Source organism: Gopherus flavomarginatus, chromosome 2 (genome assembly GCF_025201925.1).
Source record: "Gopherus flavomarginatus isolate rGopFla2 chromosome 2, rGopFla2.mat.asm, whole genome shotgun sequence".
Classification (NCBI taxonomy): Eukaryota; Metazoa; Chordata; order Testudines; family Testudinidae; genus Gopherus; species Gopherus flavomarginatus.
Window position 1 is genome coordinate 265,377,460 of NC_066618.1, and position 17,828 is coordinate 265,395,287.

General features: G+C 43.2%; 1 protein-coding gene across 2 annotated transcripts in view; it reads right to left on the minus strand.

The window, feature by feature from the left end:
• Positions 1–7,982: 7,982 nt before the first annotated feature.
• DPYS (dihydropyrimidinase) overlaps positions 7,983–17,828 on the minus strand; it is a 51,106-nt gene continuing 41,260 nt past the window's right edge. Inside the window, exons 9-10 of one of the 2 annotated variants that reach the window (XM_050941001.1) lie at positions 15,762–15,867; positions 7,984–12,358 (exon numbers count right to left, since the gene is read on the minus strand). In XM_050941001.1, the coding sequence (XP_050796958.1) occupies positions 15,790–15,867 (78 nt within the window). In that variant the 3' untranslated portion in view covers positions 7,984–12,358; positions 15,762–15,789. Of the gene's footprint in view, positions 12,359–15,761; positions 15,868–17,828 lie in introns of both variants that reach the window. The other variant, XM_050941002.1, reaches the window with a different exon arrangement.

Below are 17,828 nucleotides of genomic sequence, written 5' to 3' on the forward strand. Positions count from 1 at the left end.
TATTCCCCCACAGTTCCCAGGCCAGCCTCCCCAGTCCCAATATTTTTTCCCAGCCTGTCCCAGTCGCAGTTTCTCTCTTCCTCACTCCAGTTCCATTCTCACCAAATTTCTTGTTACAATTTACTCCTTTTCCTCCCCCCAATCCAGCTTTTGTATCTTCTGCATTCAGCTCCTGTGGCTTCCTCCTCCATGCTGTCTGGGTCTCAGCAGGGATGTCATTAATCACCTAGGAGAGTCAGGCCCCTTGCTCTCAGTTCCAGTGGCCAGCCCTGCCCTGGCCCAGAGCAGCCATTACGAGAAAAGTCCAGCTTCACCCCTGTAGCCCTGGCCTAGAAGAAGCATGTTCAGTCACTCTGCGCTGTGACAGGATGGAGTATGCTCAGCTGCTCTGCGAGGCTGGCATGTGCGCACTCCAGTTCCACATAGTAGCTGTAAGAGGATGGAGCATGCTCGGGTGCTCTGTAGGGATGGTGCATGCACAGTCTAAAAAGGTTATGTTTACGCTACAGACCTTACAGCGGCACAGCTGTACTGCTCCAACTGTGCCACTGTAAGGTCACCCATGTAGCTGCTCTTTGCCAACAGAAGAGAGATCTCCTGCCGGCATAGTGCTGTCCACACCAGCACTTTTGTCGGTGAAACTTATGTTGGCCAGGGGTGTGGGGGGTTTTCACACTCCTAACCGACAACAATGATGATTTAGACAAAGCCTAAGTACAAGTTCCTGTGAGAAGCTCAAGCATGGTCAGTAAGGATGAAATCTTTGTACATTTTAGCTGCTAAAGTAAAACAAGTCTCTACTGAGAATGTTCAAAATGATTTTTTAAAGGCTTAAGACTTTGTGGATGGGTTTTCATGGGGATGGCAAAAGGCCAACCCCTGACACAGTATTACCTGCTTGTAACTTTTGAGTCCCTGCTTCACAGCATGGGGGCTCTAGAGCTGCTCAAAGAAAAGGTTGCTAGAATTTTTAATATGGGTCAAACAATACATTTCTCCACTGCCTCTTTCTCACAAATGGCTGAACTATTTTGGCTGACATTTTTCCAAAAAAAGTTCAGCCTGAGGAAGCCACTTGGCATGTAATATTTCAGCCTAAACAGCTAAAGTTTGGCAAAGTTATAAGCAACTGAAAAAAGTGTCTTATAATGCAACGTGACAGGCAACCTTAATATTAGCCCCTCCTATAATATAATATGTTAATTATACTTGGTGGATTTTCACTTAATGGCCATAAGGAAGAAGCATATTTTCAAGTGCAGTTATGGTAGGAAAAGTTATCACATTAAAATGGCTCCTTCCCATTCAATAGATCACTGTGTGTATATAGAGAGAGCCAAAAATGCTGACTTTGGAGACAAACACATTTACTACATTTGACTTCCGCAAGGATTAGTTTCTGGTTCATGTCTCACCAACAGAATTGTTGGTGAAGTTCCACTGGCAGTATTTGTATTAGTGGGGATGAGGCATGGGCTGGAAGGAGGACAGTTTGACACTAAGATTCCAGGTTGAGTTTATAGTACTTTAATTGTAAACTGAACAAATTTACTATGAACTCATAACTGGCATGATAGGCATGTTAATTTTACAGTCACTTTTCAGGGTAGAAATGCACTTTGAAGGTGATTGTGATAGACGGGCAGCTGCTCTGCAATAATCTCAGAATTCTGAGTTGTAACAAAGTTATGAACACTGTATCTAACCTAGCTATCAAGACAGCCTGTATGCTTACATTGGAGTAATGGACTGTTTATTCCATTCTTCAGATATTGCTTTAATTCAATGGGGATGGAGGGAAGAACAAATAAGAAGGTAACTCGGTGATTCTCAAGATCAGACCTTTCCAGCACATACTTGAAACACTTAAGATATTAGCCTTGAACATCCTCTATCCTGTCTGCAGCCCAAAGCACCACAGCTGTTTTGGCAATGCTAGGAACTATCAGACCAAAGGGCTATAAACATTTTAAAAGTGACTTAGTCTCTGGGAAGGAGGGTGATCAAAAAGACTAAACAGCTTTTAAAGTGGACTCTTCTTGCAGCCAGGGGGAGGTTGGGGGGGAGAGGGAGGGAGAAATGGTTTGGGAATGAAGGGGACAGACTATGTCAATCAGATTCTAGAGGTCTCATGGGAGTGGGGCTACAGGAATCTTAGGCTCACCAGGTGCCCATGTGGAAGAGGGATAGACACATGGTAAACCAGACATGTGTATGGGACTGGTATATTATTTTAATACAGATTTTCTCTGAAATGCATTGGTGCTAAATCATGAATAATCTGCTTTAAAAAGGCTGTTTCATTACTGGAAAGCACTGCCATAGTTCCCAGACGGAGATGAACTGCTGGTAGTTGAACCCAAGTCAGGCCTGCTGAGGTAATCATGGTTGATCAAAGGGGACTTCAGCCCAGAACCCGGTCCGAGAGCAGAAGACTTGCCTGATTCCAGCCCAGGACATGTGATGGCTAGAAGCCTGATGCCTGAGAGGTAGCATGCTCAAAAACACCAGGTGGGGTCAGAGTTGCAGTTAGCCCAGTAACTGTGACAATGGGGAAAGAGGAATATGGCAAACAAAGAAAGGAGAGTGTTTCCAACATGAGGGTAATGGAGGCAAGCACAGAGGGAGATGATTCTGTGAAGAAGGTTTAGGAGGAGCATATGTAGCAAAGGTAGGGGAAGAATTGTTCAGTACTTTGAAATCATCAATCTGAGGATCTCAAATGGATTTAGCAGATGAGATTTTCAAAAGTACTTAGCATTGACCTAATTTTATTTCCATAGAAGTCGGTGATAAAGTGCCATTAACCTCAATGGGACCAGAGGTAGGCCACTGTTGAGTACATTTAAAAATCCCACTCTATTAACATTAATAAATTAAGCCTTAAAAGATCTCTGTTACTGGATGTGAAACTGAGGCACAGACGATTATACATGAGTTGACCAAGTTCACACAGGAAGTCTATTGCAGAGCTAAGACTAGACCCCAAAACATCTGAAGTTCAGTCCTGTGCTTTTAGCCATAAGACCATCTTCCCACTCTGTGCAACCTCAAAATAGCAATTACACACCGTTACTCTGTAATGTGCGCACAAACTCCATTCAGTCATTAACACAAGGCTCTTCTCCAACCTACAGTAATAAAGCCAAAGTTTTCCAGCACTGATGTATGACTGTGTTGTTCCGCTCTGCAAATGGCTGTTTTATGAAGCTAATAAACCCTTATAGGTAAGTAACAACTGTTGCAGAGATATTGCTTTTCTACTCTGCTTTTGAATAGGTCAGTCCCCACAGACTGGTATTAATAAATGTATACCAGCTATCCCAAACCATTCAGTTCTCTCTCCCCACCCCAATGAAGGAATTTATGATGAGTCAGCATGAATTAGTATTGTGCAACACAAAACAGTGTAGAGAAGTAAATCTGCACAGGATTAGTCATCATCAGTTACTTGGGAACACTCTGATGCTGAACTTCCTTTCCAAGGCAAGTCAAAAATAGAGAACTAGTTTTAATTTTGTTGTCTACTTTAAGCAGGGGTTGCTGACTGCTGTCATCTGTTAGATCTCACATCTTTACCAAAGGCTAGAGCTAAGCATCAAAGTCCATTTGGTCCATTTATACTACTATTCATTCTAAAATGACACTTACTCCTGTGTGGCTATTGGTGTTGCAGTGACCTAGTGCATCAGCCTTTTGACTGTAGACACTTGAGCGCTAGGGTACAAACGTAGGCTTCCTAGGGGATGTATTGAATCAGTGTGGTCTCCAGGTGTCCTGGTCATGACCCTGTCCTGGCTAACACAGCCTGATACTGGCCAGCTACAGAAGTCCATGTAGTCACCAAGTACTGCTGAGCTGTCTCTAGTTGGGCTAACAGCAAATTTCACTTTGAAGTGCAACTGGAGAGCAAGAAGAAAACTGAGTGGGAAGAGGCCAGAGGCAACAGAGAGAGAGGGAAACCAGTCAGCAGAAGAGTTACTGTTGTTCTCCTCCCCTTAAATGATTTCTGTCATCAGTATTCCCCACTCTGCTTGACACACAAGCCCCAATCATTGCAGGGGCTTTTAAAAACATCTCTGCTTGTCTCCCACACTCTGACCATGTGTGCCAGGCAGATCATGGAGGGTGGCTAGTAATGGGGGGGAAGAATGGACCAATGGTAAGGAGTACTGCCATAGTACTGGTGAGGATGGAGAGAATGGAGCAGAACTAGAAGGGGGAAAGTAGAGGAGGAAAACTCCAAATTTTCCCTCCAGTTCTGCAGCCTTGGGAGGTGTCCATCCTGCCCTCTATATATGAATGACACAAAGCCAGCGGGCTACTCTGGCACCATTGGTAGTCTTGGCTAAAATAAAATAAAAAGGGATGTGGAGGGGTCACATTCCTCTGCCCTAGTTATTACATGGAAAGTGATAGAGGATGGCAAAAAGGCATTAATTCTCAGGAAGAATTGATTAGCAAGTTGATTGAATACTGACAGACTCATTGCTGGTGTGATTCGTTGTGATCTCTGAAAGAAGAGCTGTTAGAGCAGGTGGATGCGGGGGGGGGCTCCATCGTCCTCCTTGTATTTCCTTCCCTGACGCTGCTTAGGACACCAAAGAGAAGCAGTTATTTTGGCAGACATACTAGTGTGGATGTGAAGGATTATGGTATACTTGGTAGCAGGAATACAAAACTACTTACCTTGCATGACTAGTGTGTGTATGTGTGTCTCTCTCTCTCTGTTTTGTGAGTGGCTGTTTATCTGGCTCTTCTTTCTAGGTTTTCTTTTGTCTCTGTAAGATGGCTAGGAAAGCCTCATGGTGCAATGGTAAAGATGTCCCACAACAGCCAGAAGGGGATTATACTTGGGACAAACACCTACAATGAAGGGTGTGGGGATTTTAAGATTATGAATTTACTACTAGATTAATACTGCATTCATGTTAGTGTTTCTTTAATGAAACTAAGCCTGCTGGGATAGCTAGTTGAGAAATAAGTTTGTTGGTCCTTACCAGCTCAGCTAGGCTAGAAATGTTTACAAAGTGCAGCATCAGCTGGAAATGCTGCTGTTGCTGCTAGCTGGAAGTGCTTTTCATTGATTATTTGCTGTTTGGTTGACCAATTATTATTTACTTAGCCTGACAATATGGTTGATGTTTTACGAGAGAAGGTAAAGACAAATCTCTGCCCTGAACAGCTAAGAATAAAATTGTAATAACTATTCAGATGAGTTATATACTCACTTTTAGCCAGCTGCTTCGCCCCTCTCACAAAGAGGTTTCCATAAATGTAAATGGCTAGAAATGTACTACCAAAGGTTGAGTTAGTCTGTGAATTTAATGTGCAAACTCTAGGGTGCTTTCTCCTAAACTCTATCATTGTTACGTCCAGTTCTCTGAGGAATATTTTAATTAACTGACATGTCACTTGCTCGTCTGCCCTCTTGCCTACCTCAAACCACTGGTGATGAATGAACGAGTAGCAGCTAAAGGATGAGGAGGAAAGCTATGCTGCTCTTCTAGGGCACTGTCAGACTCACAGCTGTGTCTTCCATACTCGTTTTCTGGTGAGCAGTCTGCCTGTTTACCAACATTTAAAGAAAAACAATTTCTAAGGAACATTCTAACAAAAGCTTGGCTATCCCAAGGGAGAATTCTATGCTTCCTGGTGACGTCTATGTTCTAAATATAACTATCTTCATGGCCTCAAAGAGACAGGGTCTCAGAGAAGCACTGAGAAATTTGGATACAGAACTGAACCTATAGAGGATCCTTGATCCTCTGTTCCTTAACTACCCTCTTTATCTCAGTTGCCTTCTGGGGGGAAGGGAAGCCCAGTGGCCTGAAACCCTACCACTAGAACCTTCAGAGAGGAAAGACAGATGTGTCTCCCCTCTGGAGTCTTCAGGGGACAGGTGGGTATCTTAGCCTCCTGGTCTTTCTCCTGTTTGTTTCTGTCCTGTGAGTTGGGCAGGTTTGTGGTTTTCTTAATCTCCCATGTCCCCTCACTGTGTTATCTGCATATCCCCCTTCAGTGTTCCTCATCCCCTGGTGTGTATGTCCAAGTGTGTTTGCTGCCTGTGTTCCTCTTATGTTCTCTTGTGAGTGTCCTACAAAACATTCTGTTCCTCTCCCATGTGGTCCACACCCTCCAATATCCCTCACTGGGTCTTCCTTTCTCCATCTCCATGAATTGGGATGCGGGGGGAAAACTGAACTACCATCTCCCTCGTCACTCACAACAGGGCCCAGGAAACTGTTGCATCTATTTCCAGCTCCCCACTGTGGCTCCTTGTCACCGAAAGTCCACTTTGTTATATAATGAGCTAAACCAGCTGCCCTGGACTTCCCCTGGAATTGAGACCACCCAATTTAGTCCCAGGAAAACTAGGACATTTGGCAGGTGTGGGGCTGCCCCTTTTGTACATTAACAGTGGTATCATTCTGTGGTAAATGTTCCCATATGGGTTCTCTGTGGGGAATATTTTCTTTATGGATTTAGTTTGTTTTGCAAGAGGCTGTACAAATCAGGTAGTGGAGATATTGAGGGCTCATCAAAAAGGAATCAATTGCAATGCATGGCAATTACACACTGGGTAACAAAGAAGAAAGGCTGACGTGAAGAGTGAAGGTGGGAATAAATTATGAGGCCTGCATGTGAAAAATGAAGTCTGTGGCACTTCTGATTTTATCAGACTGCAAGCTCTTTGGGGAAGCACTCTTTTGTCCATGGCCGTCTCCAGGCACCAACGAAGGAAGCAGGTGCTTGGGGTGGCCAATGGGAAGGGGCGGCACATTTGGGTCTTCGGCGGCAATTCGGCAGCGGGTCCCCAGTCCCTTTTGGAGTGAAGGACCCACTGCTGAATTGCCACCGAAGAATGAAGTGGCGCAGTAGAGCTGCCGCCAAAGTGCCACCAATCACAGCTTTATCTTTTTCTTTTTTTTTTGCTTCACCGCTAGGGGCTGCAAAAAAGCTGAAGCCGGCCATGCTTGTGTCATACCTGCAAACTGTCATACATACATATGGTGCTATCTGAATAATCTTCAATTTTGATACATAGCTCATATTTAATTACAAAAGGTCTGTGCTGTGAAATCTGTTACCAGCTGCCTCTGTAAACTCTGTTCAACCTCTCACAACTGCAGACAAAGTCTAAGTTCTGGTAGGAGGGTTCATCTTCCAACCTGGTAATGCTTTTGGTGAGGAGGGTAACAGTCTGTCTATACGAGCTGAGGTCAAGTCCCCAGTGTACAGTGCAAAGTGTATAGATCAAACCCCAAACACACTATACGGCCCTTCCATGGGGGAAACATACCTATCTCTGGCAGATACTCAAGGGGCCGGTCTCCCTGATATTTTGCTGACACTTGCATAATTTGTCATGCCAATAAAGTTTCATTGAATTTAAATAAAAAATGTATGACTGGCACCTGTGTCTGCAGGACCAGTAAGACCTGAGCTCCTCTGACCATTTGTTTGATTCTGTGCACAGGGCACTTGTGCACAGATTTGACTTGGAGGAGGTAGGAAACTAGACAGCTCAAGATATAAGCTATGAGGGTGAATCATGACTGTAGGCGCATGAGATCTAGTTCTCCAAGAGTCAGATTTTGTTATCCATACTCACACTGGTTTGTATCTTACTTCATGGTTAGTTCCATTCATTTCCAATTGATTACCCAAGGAAGAAGGTACCATACCATGTGAGTACTGGTGACAGAATCTCGCCCTATGCCACTTTCCCCACCACAGTATTGTTCCGGGGCTGTCCTGCTTCCAGAGACTGTTTCTCTCTCACCTCTTGCTCTTTCTCTCCTTTACATTTCCAAACAACACAGAACAGTATATTTTCTCCCCCATCCCTCGGCTCTTCCCTGGCTGTTTTCCTGTTTGTTTTGGTGGATTTTACCTCTGCTTTGACAGATTGTCCAAGTTGCATTGGTCCCCCCACCAGCCACCAGCCTTTTTGTTTTAGTTTTTCCGAATGCAAGACATTATTTTTTTCTTTCAACTCAACATTGATTCACTCAGTGTAAATGTGAAATTAAGGGCTTTATTTATTTGCAGCCAATTGTTAATGGATTTACTTCCTAGCATTTCTCTCACTGCTGCTTGTGACCACCCACTCCAACCTCTCTCTCATAGTGAATCCCAGAAGTACAGCTCACACGGCCAAGACTCAGACAGAAAGAATGAACCAGACGGCTGGATTTTCCCTTTGATTCATCTGTCCCTTCTCTTTCACCTGATGTTCCAGCACTCAGCTTCCCTTTTCAGACACCCTTTGTTAGTAAGGAAGGCGCTTAGTTTACTGTGAAAAATCCCCACATCAAATCAATTACTGTTTACAAAATTAATGAAAAGCTGACCTGATTGTTTATTGACTCTTGAGACTGGCATGATTTAGGTGAGGGGAACGGGGATTCAGAAGGGCATTAACCATCAATGGTCTGAGTCTGTGTAGCTCTCCTCTCACTACTAAATATGCCACACTCCAGTTTTGACTTCCTTCAAGGCCAGGCTAAAGTCTTTGTTTCTCTGTTAGTGTTGTTGCTGAATTTTGTGTGGATGGGCTAGGTCTTGTAGATGTGAGGATGCAGGGCTTACACTGGGCTCTTACTCTGCTCCTGCCTTGCAAATATTGTGACATGCTAACTCACTTTGTTTTCAGTACAGTCTAAATTGCCCAGAGGCAGTTATATGCTAAGAAATTAAACATTATAAAAAGCCTCTAGTTTTGTTTTACATTATAAACATCCAATGGCTAGACGTTGAAGCTAGACAGATTCAGACTGGAAATAAGGCATATTTTGTTAACGGTGAAAGTATGTGATCACTGGAATAATGTACCAAGGCTCATGGTGGACTCTGTATCATCACTAACAATTTTTACATATAATTTGATTGTTTTTTCTAAAAGATATGCTGCTCTAGGAATTATCTGGGGAAAGCTCTATAGACTGTGTTATACAGGAGGTTCGACTAGATGATCACAATGGTCTCTTATGGCCTTGGAATCTCTGAATTTTGCAAAGTTCTAAAAATCAGGGTAAACAAATTAATTTGCGGTTATTAAAATAAGCCTGTGAGTCAGGGTGTTACCTTAATGAGGGGATCATAATAGGCTATAAAGGAGTAGAAAGTATGTAATGTACTGCCTAATGTCCTTGTGACCAACTTCCCTCCACTGGATATGTAATATCAGAACTGCCCTCGGTAGTCTGAAAAGATATACACTATAATACGACAATTGTCAGTGGAGATTCTCCTTTAGTTCAAGTCACAGGGGTTACCTACTTTAAGAGCAGGAGGCCTGGAATTCTCTCACTGCTGATGCCTATGAAATCAATGTATCAGGAGTAGAGCCTGGTGAAAGGTTTCATCCAAGGCTTTTTCTTCATTAAAAAAAAAACAAAAAAAACATGCAAATTTGGATTGACTGGGATCTTGCAGATTCATATAAAATTTACCAAATTGTTTAAAATAACAAAAATTCTGAAAATTGTAATGTTTCATAACCCAGTTATAGTCAGTGAATAAAAGCACAGTTTGGTATTCATGATGAAATCTATACATTAGTTAGAAAGCTAATTACATTTAAAACATATATAAATTCATAGAAATCTCATCCCTTCATTGATGAGCAATAACCCAAGGACTCCTCCCTGTAAGGAGTACAAACTCTGGCATAAAGCGGAAGAAATCCAAATAGAAAGGGGAAGTTTTGTGGTAAAGCTATGAAATGTAGGTTCCTTATTTTTTCTGCCACAAAAATGTGTGCAGGGAGCCTACAAAGATTATATGTTTTTCACTGATAATATACTTTCATGGTTTAGAGAGCTCAGCTTCCATACATTTTTTATATAACTCATAAAGCTACTGTCTGTATCACAGTGTGAAAACATCTGTTTTTGGAAAAATCACTAACAATTCCTGTAATGATTTGCAGCCTTCTGAACTCAGCAAGGCCACCTTCAGACAACTCCTGAGCCCAAAGGATGTTTGAAAATTCTGGGCATACTGATGCTATCCAGCTGACTGACAGTCTTGACTCCCAGGTTCTAGTTTTGATTATCACAGAATCGCTGTTTGACTGTCACCTTGGGCAAGTCACCAAGGCCAACACTTTTAAACTTGAGATCAACTCCTTATTTAATTAGCTTAGACAGTGGCCTGATGTGCAGAGGTGTTGAACATTCACAGATCCCAGAATCATACAATCAGTGTAATGAGATCTACCTGCCTCACATGTATGTGGTGTGAGGCTTTTAGAACCTTGGATGAAAGGCAGCCTATCAACGCAAATTACTATTTTTACATGCAAAGGTTTAGCTTCTCCTATTCCCTCTGGCCATCTTTCCACACTTCTGTCCTCCACCCAAATAGCAAAAGATGTTAATAAGAAAATACAGTGGCTCTGTGACTGACAGCAGGACCCGAAGAGTGGGGCAGACGGCAAGAATCTGCAGGTTCTACACGTTTGAAGTTTCCACTCATCAGAGGCGAAGAGAGTTATAACAAACATTTCAGCAATACTGCCCTGCTGCCGCTGCCATCTCAAAACACGTCTGAGTAGTGGGAATCCATCTTAGTTCCTCCTGAATGTCCCTATTGACTACCCTGCTGAGAGATCTCTACACTGCTATCCACAGGCATAGGACTTGATTGGCCTAGCAGGAGTTTATTTTCATAGAAGCTAGTAAGTGACTCAGGGACTGTTTTTATAGCAGAAGTCAGGATTCTTAGCTGTCAGATCTAGCACCACAGCCCCTACCATGCCTCTTTTGTACCTCTATTAAAGCTGTCGTATTCATAGATGGGTGGCAAACACCATCAGCCTCTGAGCTGACTTTCACTCCTGCTTAGTCCATGGAAGCAGGGTGAGGAGAAAAATCTTCCTGCACTCATGAAAGCTTCTACTGGTCCCCAGTGGCTCCATGCATGACAGAAGGTTTTCTGGGTTCACCACTCTCCCAAGCTTTCTGCAGCACATACTTTCCCAGCAACTGCTGTCAAATAAGGGACAATACAGGGAACATTCAGTTAAAAAAAAAAAAGAAAACCACACACAAAACAGGGTTGATGCATAGCAAAGACCCAGCTTTTGGCTGCTTACATAACAACAGAATACACACACAATGATAGAACCATGATATTAGCAGTAATATAGTCCTTCTGGGAATATAGTTACCTCCCAAAAAACAGGCTGAAATTTAACAAATGAGAAGTTTATCTCTCTTTTTTTTTTTTTTATAAAGAGACAGACTCCAGGAAACACTGAGTTTTGTTAACATTTCCTTTGTCAAAAACCCAGTTTTTGGTCCATGAGAAAACTCAATGATTTTGAATAAAAAAAACATTGAAAAATAGGACTGTTTCAAACCCTGCAAAATTGAAAGTATTGCAAAAAAATTAAATTTTGAAGCTTTTTTTTAAAATCAGCTCTAGTTATTGCAAATATACTCTGGGCCAAGTTGCCCCGTTAAACTTTTATTGCATCCTGTATCCATGCTTCTCTATGCGTAATGTGTGTCATTGGGCAGAGCTAGTGCAGCTAGGTAATGCTGGCAGATTTGTAGGATCACCACCGGTTTTCTCACTGCCTAGATTAGCCTGGGAGAGGGGATAAAAGAAGCACCTGAGCAGACTGGTTGGAATAGAGCCCCAGGAGGACCACCATCCTCTTTTGGCACAGAGGTAGCACTACTAGATCAGAATTATCTCTTGCAGTATCTAACTTCTTCCAGGAAGGAGGAACCAAGTACAGCACTTGATAGCAAGATTGGGTGTCTTTCCAAAAGATATGCTGTAATTCAACCACAAGCTGTTGAACTAGATTCAGGAGCTACTGGGTGAGATTTGTGGCTTGTGTTGTGCAGAAGATCAGACCAGACAATTATAATGGTCCCTTGCGAGCCTTAATCTGTGAATTTGTGAGCAAGATAATTAGACTTACTCTATGGTGGCTTTATGGGGCAAGAATAAAGAAAACTTGTGTTTAAGCCCTAGAAAGGAACGTATTGCCTTATTATTTTGCTAGACTAGGTGATGTTTTTAAAAAGTAAAATGTGAAGAAATACCATCCCAGCAGTCAGAGTTTAAGACTTTGCAGAGTAGCTGTCATGTTAACATAGCTTTGCTTTTTGTGTTACTCTGCTGTTATAAATGTTTGGTTCAATTAACTAAATTCCTTCAAAGCAATTACCAGAATGACAACATTCCCCCATTAAACCATATTAAGATCTGAAGTGCCTATTTTTGCAGCTGGTAAATTCTGGCTCTTCAAAAGTTGATACTGGACTTGCTCATGATGGGCACCAGAATGCATTGCTTAGATGGGGCAAGCAGGATCATTTTCATCTGGCTTTATCTACAGAGAAACAAGGAAGACAATATGATACAATCTTTCAAAAGACAGACTCGCTACTTTGCCATTTGTCTCCCAAAGTGGTAATAACGGAGGGAGAGCACTAAGAACTGGAAAGAATGATTACAGCTCCCTTGCTCTGTTGCAGCTTTAGCCTTTGTTGCTCTCTGTTACAACAGCTCACTTTCTTATGACAGAGGAAAACAAATAACAGGCTGTTCATTGTTGCTCTGGATGAAGATTCACACTGTTGGAGACGTTCACAGAATCACAGAAATTAAAGATAGAAAAGATAAGTTCATAATCCTGCCATTGCAGGTTTGCTCCCAGCAGTATATTGATTCATTAGTGCCTTCTATAGCTGCGTTTTACGTGAGGCAAGTAATGGAGCTTGTTCCCTGTCCCTTGGGATACTGTTCCACAGGCTAGCAGACCTCACTATTAGCCAATTTCTCCCCCAGTGTTCAGCCTAAGTTTTCCTTTGCTTACTTTCATCTGATGACTCCTACGTGCCTGGCCCTTCTTCAATTATTCCCCTGCCATGGGGCATACACCTTTCACACACAGGGGCGGCTCTACGTATTTTGCTGCCCCAAGCACGGCAGGCAGGTTGCCTTCGGCGGCTTGCCTGCAGGAGGTCCCCGGTCTCGCGGATTTGGCGGCTTGCCTGCGGGAGGTCCACTGAAGCCTCAGGACCAGTGGACCCTCCGCAGGCATGCCGCCAAAGGCAACCCTGCCTGCCACCCTCGCAGCGACCGGCAGGGCACCCCCTACAGCTTGCCGCCCCAGGCACGCGCTTGGCATTGGTGCCTGGAGCCGCCCCTGTTCACACACTTGTTGTTTGTGGTCATTTCGCCCCCTCGTTATTGTTTAGTGAAACTATAACTTTTTAAAAAATTATTTCTGAGTCGATCTCTTCTGCTTCTTAAACACTTAATGGCATTTTTCTGTAGGAAAGAAAATATGTCACCAATACTCTTCTAGTGGAGCCCATCTTCCTTGAGGAAAAGTTGCTGAAGTAGGGCTGTAGTAGTCACCACCAAAAAAACCTGACATTTACCAACAGTTGCCACAAGCAGTATCTGAAATAAACCTGCATTGCTCTGTTTAGAATAGGGAATAACAAAAAGAACTGTAACTTAGATACTAAGGTGTGGTAAGTTGGTTAATGCAACTCACTTTACTAATGCACATTGTACAAGTGTTTCCACTTAGCAGGCTTACTAAAGAGTATGAATTGTATATCATCATAATTAATACTTGGCAATTACACAGTGTCTTCACTCACCAACGCATTTTATACACAAACATACGCATTAGATAGGTAGGGCCTTCTTATGCCTTTTGAATATATGGGGAAACTGAGACAGACAAATTAAATGACTTGCACTAAGTCACACACTGAGTAAGAAACAGAACTGGGGCTAAAGAAAATTCCTGCTCTGTCCTGGGGTTGCACTGCCTTATTATCATACAGTCAGTCAGCGATATTAACTCCTTTCTTCTGTCTTCTATCTTCTGACATGGAGCTCATCTGTCTCTTTCTGACAGATGTTTATGTGCTTGCCAGAAATATTATAGCTCTTGGCAAACAGGGCTGGCTCCAGGGTTTTTGCTGCCCCAAGCAGCAAAAAAAAAAAAAGCAAAAAAAAAAAGCCACGATCGGCAGAACTTTGGCAGCAGCTCTACCGCCGCCGCTTCGTTTTCCAGTGGCAATTCGGCAGCAGGTTCTTCCCTCCGAGAGGGACTGAGGGACCCTCCGCCAAAGCCGGCCCTGTTGGCGAGTGTATTGATTATGAAATGGGGCAGGGGGCTGGTAACATTCTTTTTTTTTTTTTAAAGCTAATTTCACTAAAAAACATCAAGTTATTTCAAAATTTTCTGTAAAATTCTGTGTTGGATTTTGAGCCATTCTGTGTTCAGATTTTGTTACTGCTTGTTTTGCTCTCTCAGACCTTTTCTACACTACTGTAGAATGATGACACTAAACTTGGAGGAGTGGTAGATACGCTGGAGGGTAGGGATAAGATACAGAGGGACTTAGACAAATTAGAGGACTGGGCCAAAAGAAATCTGATGAGGTTCAACAAGGACAAGTGCAGAGTCCTGCACTTAGGACGGAAGAATCCCATTCACTGATACAGACTAGGGACCGAATGGCTAGGCAGCAGTTCTGCAGAAAAGGACCTAGGGGCTACAGTGGACGAGAAGCTGGATATGAGTGAACAGTGTGCCCTTGTTGCCAAGAAGGCTAACGGCATTTTGGGCTGTATAAGTAGGGGCATTGCCATCAGATCGAGGATGTGATCATTCCCCTCTATTCGACATTGGTGAGGCCTCATCTGGAGTACTGTGTCCAGTTTTGGGCCCCACACTACAAGAAGGATGTGGAAAAACTGGAAAGAGTCCAGCGGAGAGCAACAAAAATGATTGCGGGGCTGGAGCACATGACTTATGAGGAGAGGCTGAGGGCACTGGGATTGTTTAGTCTGCAGAAGAGAAGAATGAGAGGGGATTTGATAGCTGCTTTCAACTACCTGAAAGGGGTTCCAAAGAGGATGGATCTAGACTGTTTTCAGTGGTACCCGATGACAGAACAAGGAGTAATGGTCTCAAGTTGCAGTGGGAGAGGTTTAGGTTTGATATTAGGAAAAACCTTTTCACTCGGAGAGTGGTGAAGCACTGGAATGGGTTACCTAGGGAGGTGGTGGACTCTCCTTCCTTACAGGTTTTTAAGGTCAGGCTTGACAAAGCCCTAGCTGGGATGATTTAGTTGGGAATTGGTCCTGCTTTGAGCAGGGGATTGGACTAAATGACCTCCTGAGTCCCTTCCCACTCTGATATTCTATGATTCTAGGATTCTACTGGGGGAAGTCAACCTAAGTTATGCTACTCCAGTTACATGAATAACATAGCTGGAATTGACGTACTGTAGGTTAATTTACTGCAGTGCCTACACCGCGCTGTTTCAATGGGAGACGCTCTCGTTCTGGTGGAGTACTGGAGTTGACCAGAGAGTGCTCTGTGAAGACCCACTAAATCGACTCCACTGCATCCATCGCAGCAGCGTCAATCCCCGTTAAGTGTAGCCAGGGCCTCAGATATAGCTCCCTTAAAAAGGGGTGTGTTATCTCAGCAATGGACTTAGCTCAACTTTTTCCTGGTTCCTCAGATTTAAGTATCATTCAAGCACTGAATTCATCCAGGCTCCAGCTCAGTTATCTCATAGGATTTCCTCTGTTTGGCGCTTTCATCAGCAAGAGCTCTCCCAAGCATGGGCTATAGAACCTGCCATATGATTTCATCACTTTCCAGGAGTGTTCAGCCCACACAAACCTGTCACATACAAGAGGGGTTGCAATATTTGTTCTGCATATTTTCAGAAAGGAAAATAGGAAAGAGTTACCTGGGAGAGCCATGCTTTAGGGATATGTCTATTTTCCTCCCCTGCTGGACTGTACTGAGCCCACTTCTCCATATGGTGCTCGCTCAACAGGGACAGGCTGGCAAACCTATAAGAGAACAGTTCAGTTCTTTCTTATTTGTTTCCTTCTGCACTTGCAAATTGCACTCAACCGAAATAGAAGCCTGTTATTTCCTAGCTCCCAACCTACAGTATTTCAAAGTGCCCAAGAGAGTCTGACACTCAACTCTGTCATAACATTTTTTCCCAGATCTGGACCTTAGCGTCCAAAATATGGGTGTTAGCATGAAAACCTCCAAGCTTAGTTACCAGCTTGGACCTGGTAAAGCTGCCACCAGCCAGGAATTATACAGTGCCTAGCTCACTGTGGTCTCCCCAAAACCTTCCCTGGGGGACCCCCAGACTCAGATGCCTTGAGTCTTACAACAAAGGGAAATAACCCCCTCCCCTTGTTTCCTGGTTACTTCCTCCCAGGCTCCCCTCCCTGGACGACCCTAGGAGATTCCCTGCTTCCAGTCCTGGAAACACAAGTACCGAGAGAGCTAATCTCTCTCTCCCCCCCCTCACCCAGAGGGTATGCAAAGTCAGGCTTAGTAAATCTAACACAAAGAGATTTTCCCCCTGACTTCTTCCTCCCACCAATTCCCTGGTGAGCTGCAGACTCAATTCCCTGGAGTCCCCACTAAAGAAAAACTCCAACAGGTCTTAAAAAGAAAGCTTTATATAAAAAAGAATGAAAAAAGACATTAAAAATAGGCTCTGTATCAAGTTGACAATATACAGGGTCAATTGCTTAAAGGAAAAAAATGAATAAACAGCCTTATCCAAAAAGAATACAATTCAAAACACTACAGCAACTACACACATGTAAATACAAAAGAAAACAATATAAACCTATTGTCTCACTATCTTTGTACTTACAACTTGGAAACAGAAGATTAGAAAGCCAGGAGATAAAAAAATCACTCTCAGAGCCGAGAGGGTCAGACACAAGACAAAGAACAAAGAACTCACACCCAAAACTTCCCTCCACCCAGATTTGAAAAAGTCTTGTTTCCTGATTGGTCCTCTGGTCAGGTGTTTCAGGTTACTGGTGTTAACCCTTTTATAGGTGAAAGAGACATTAACCCTTAGCTATCTGTTTATGACAAACTCCTATCAACCTTTAATTGGGGTTGGTTGGCTTATTCTCTTAAGTGCTGTTGAAGCCATTTTTAGGAACAGTTGGCCTTCTCCCATCTCATTTTACTGTCACTCCCCTACCACTCCCAGCCCTTAATCTAAACAGGACCTAGAGTGTTGGGGACTCTCTCAGTAACTTGTCAATGTTGTTCTGACTACAGGCAAGACAAGTGGGTGCAAGATGTCCCCTGCCCTGTAGATCTGCACACCACCCCTACTGCATTTCTAGCTCTTGTCAGAAAGAGTTCAGGTTTGGTTGAAGTCGCTTGTAAAGACATTTGCTCTTCATGTTTTGTTTAAGGAAAATTCTCCCTAGTTCTTTCTGAGGGAAATGTAAACTGGCACAGTTACTGTAGTCTCAGAAATCCTGTGACTGCCAAGTCTGTCCTTAGCTCAGTTGTGAATTTGCCTCTGAAAAATACATACAGTACAGTTTTGTTCTTTTGTTTTTCTAGTGCCACAACTAATCTCAATCCCATGTGTGGGTGGCTGGTTCAGCCATAATACCAGAATCTGGATGTAATGGTGTTCTGATACCAAGGCTCAGCACTGCTGTGGAGACCTGCTAAATGAGCCTCTCATTATGTATTAAATAAATCATGGACCTGTCCTAGACGTGTAGATGAACATCCTGTGTATTTGCTGGTGTAATATGGCTCCAGAAAAGGTTTCAGTAGTAAACTACCATTAGCATTAAATGTCATTTATTTTGCATTAGAAACCCGCAGAGCCAAAGATAAACAATGAAGACAGAGTACTAGTAATAAAGTGCCCTGGCTTGCAAAGTGCTGAATGCTTCTAGCTTCTAATGAAATCAGTGGAATTCAGGGCAAACAACACCTTGCAGGTGATGCTCAGCACCTCACA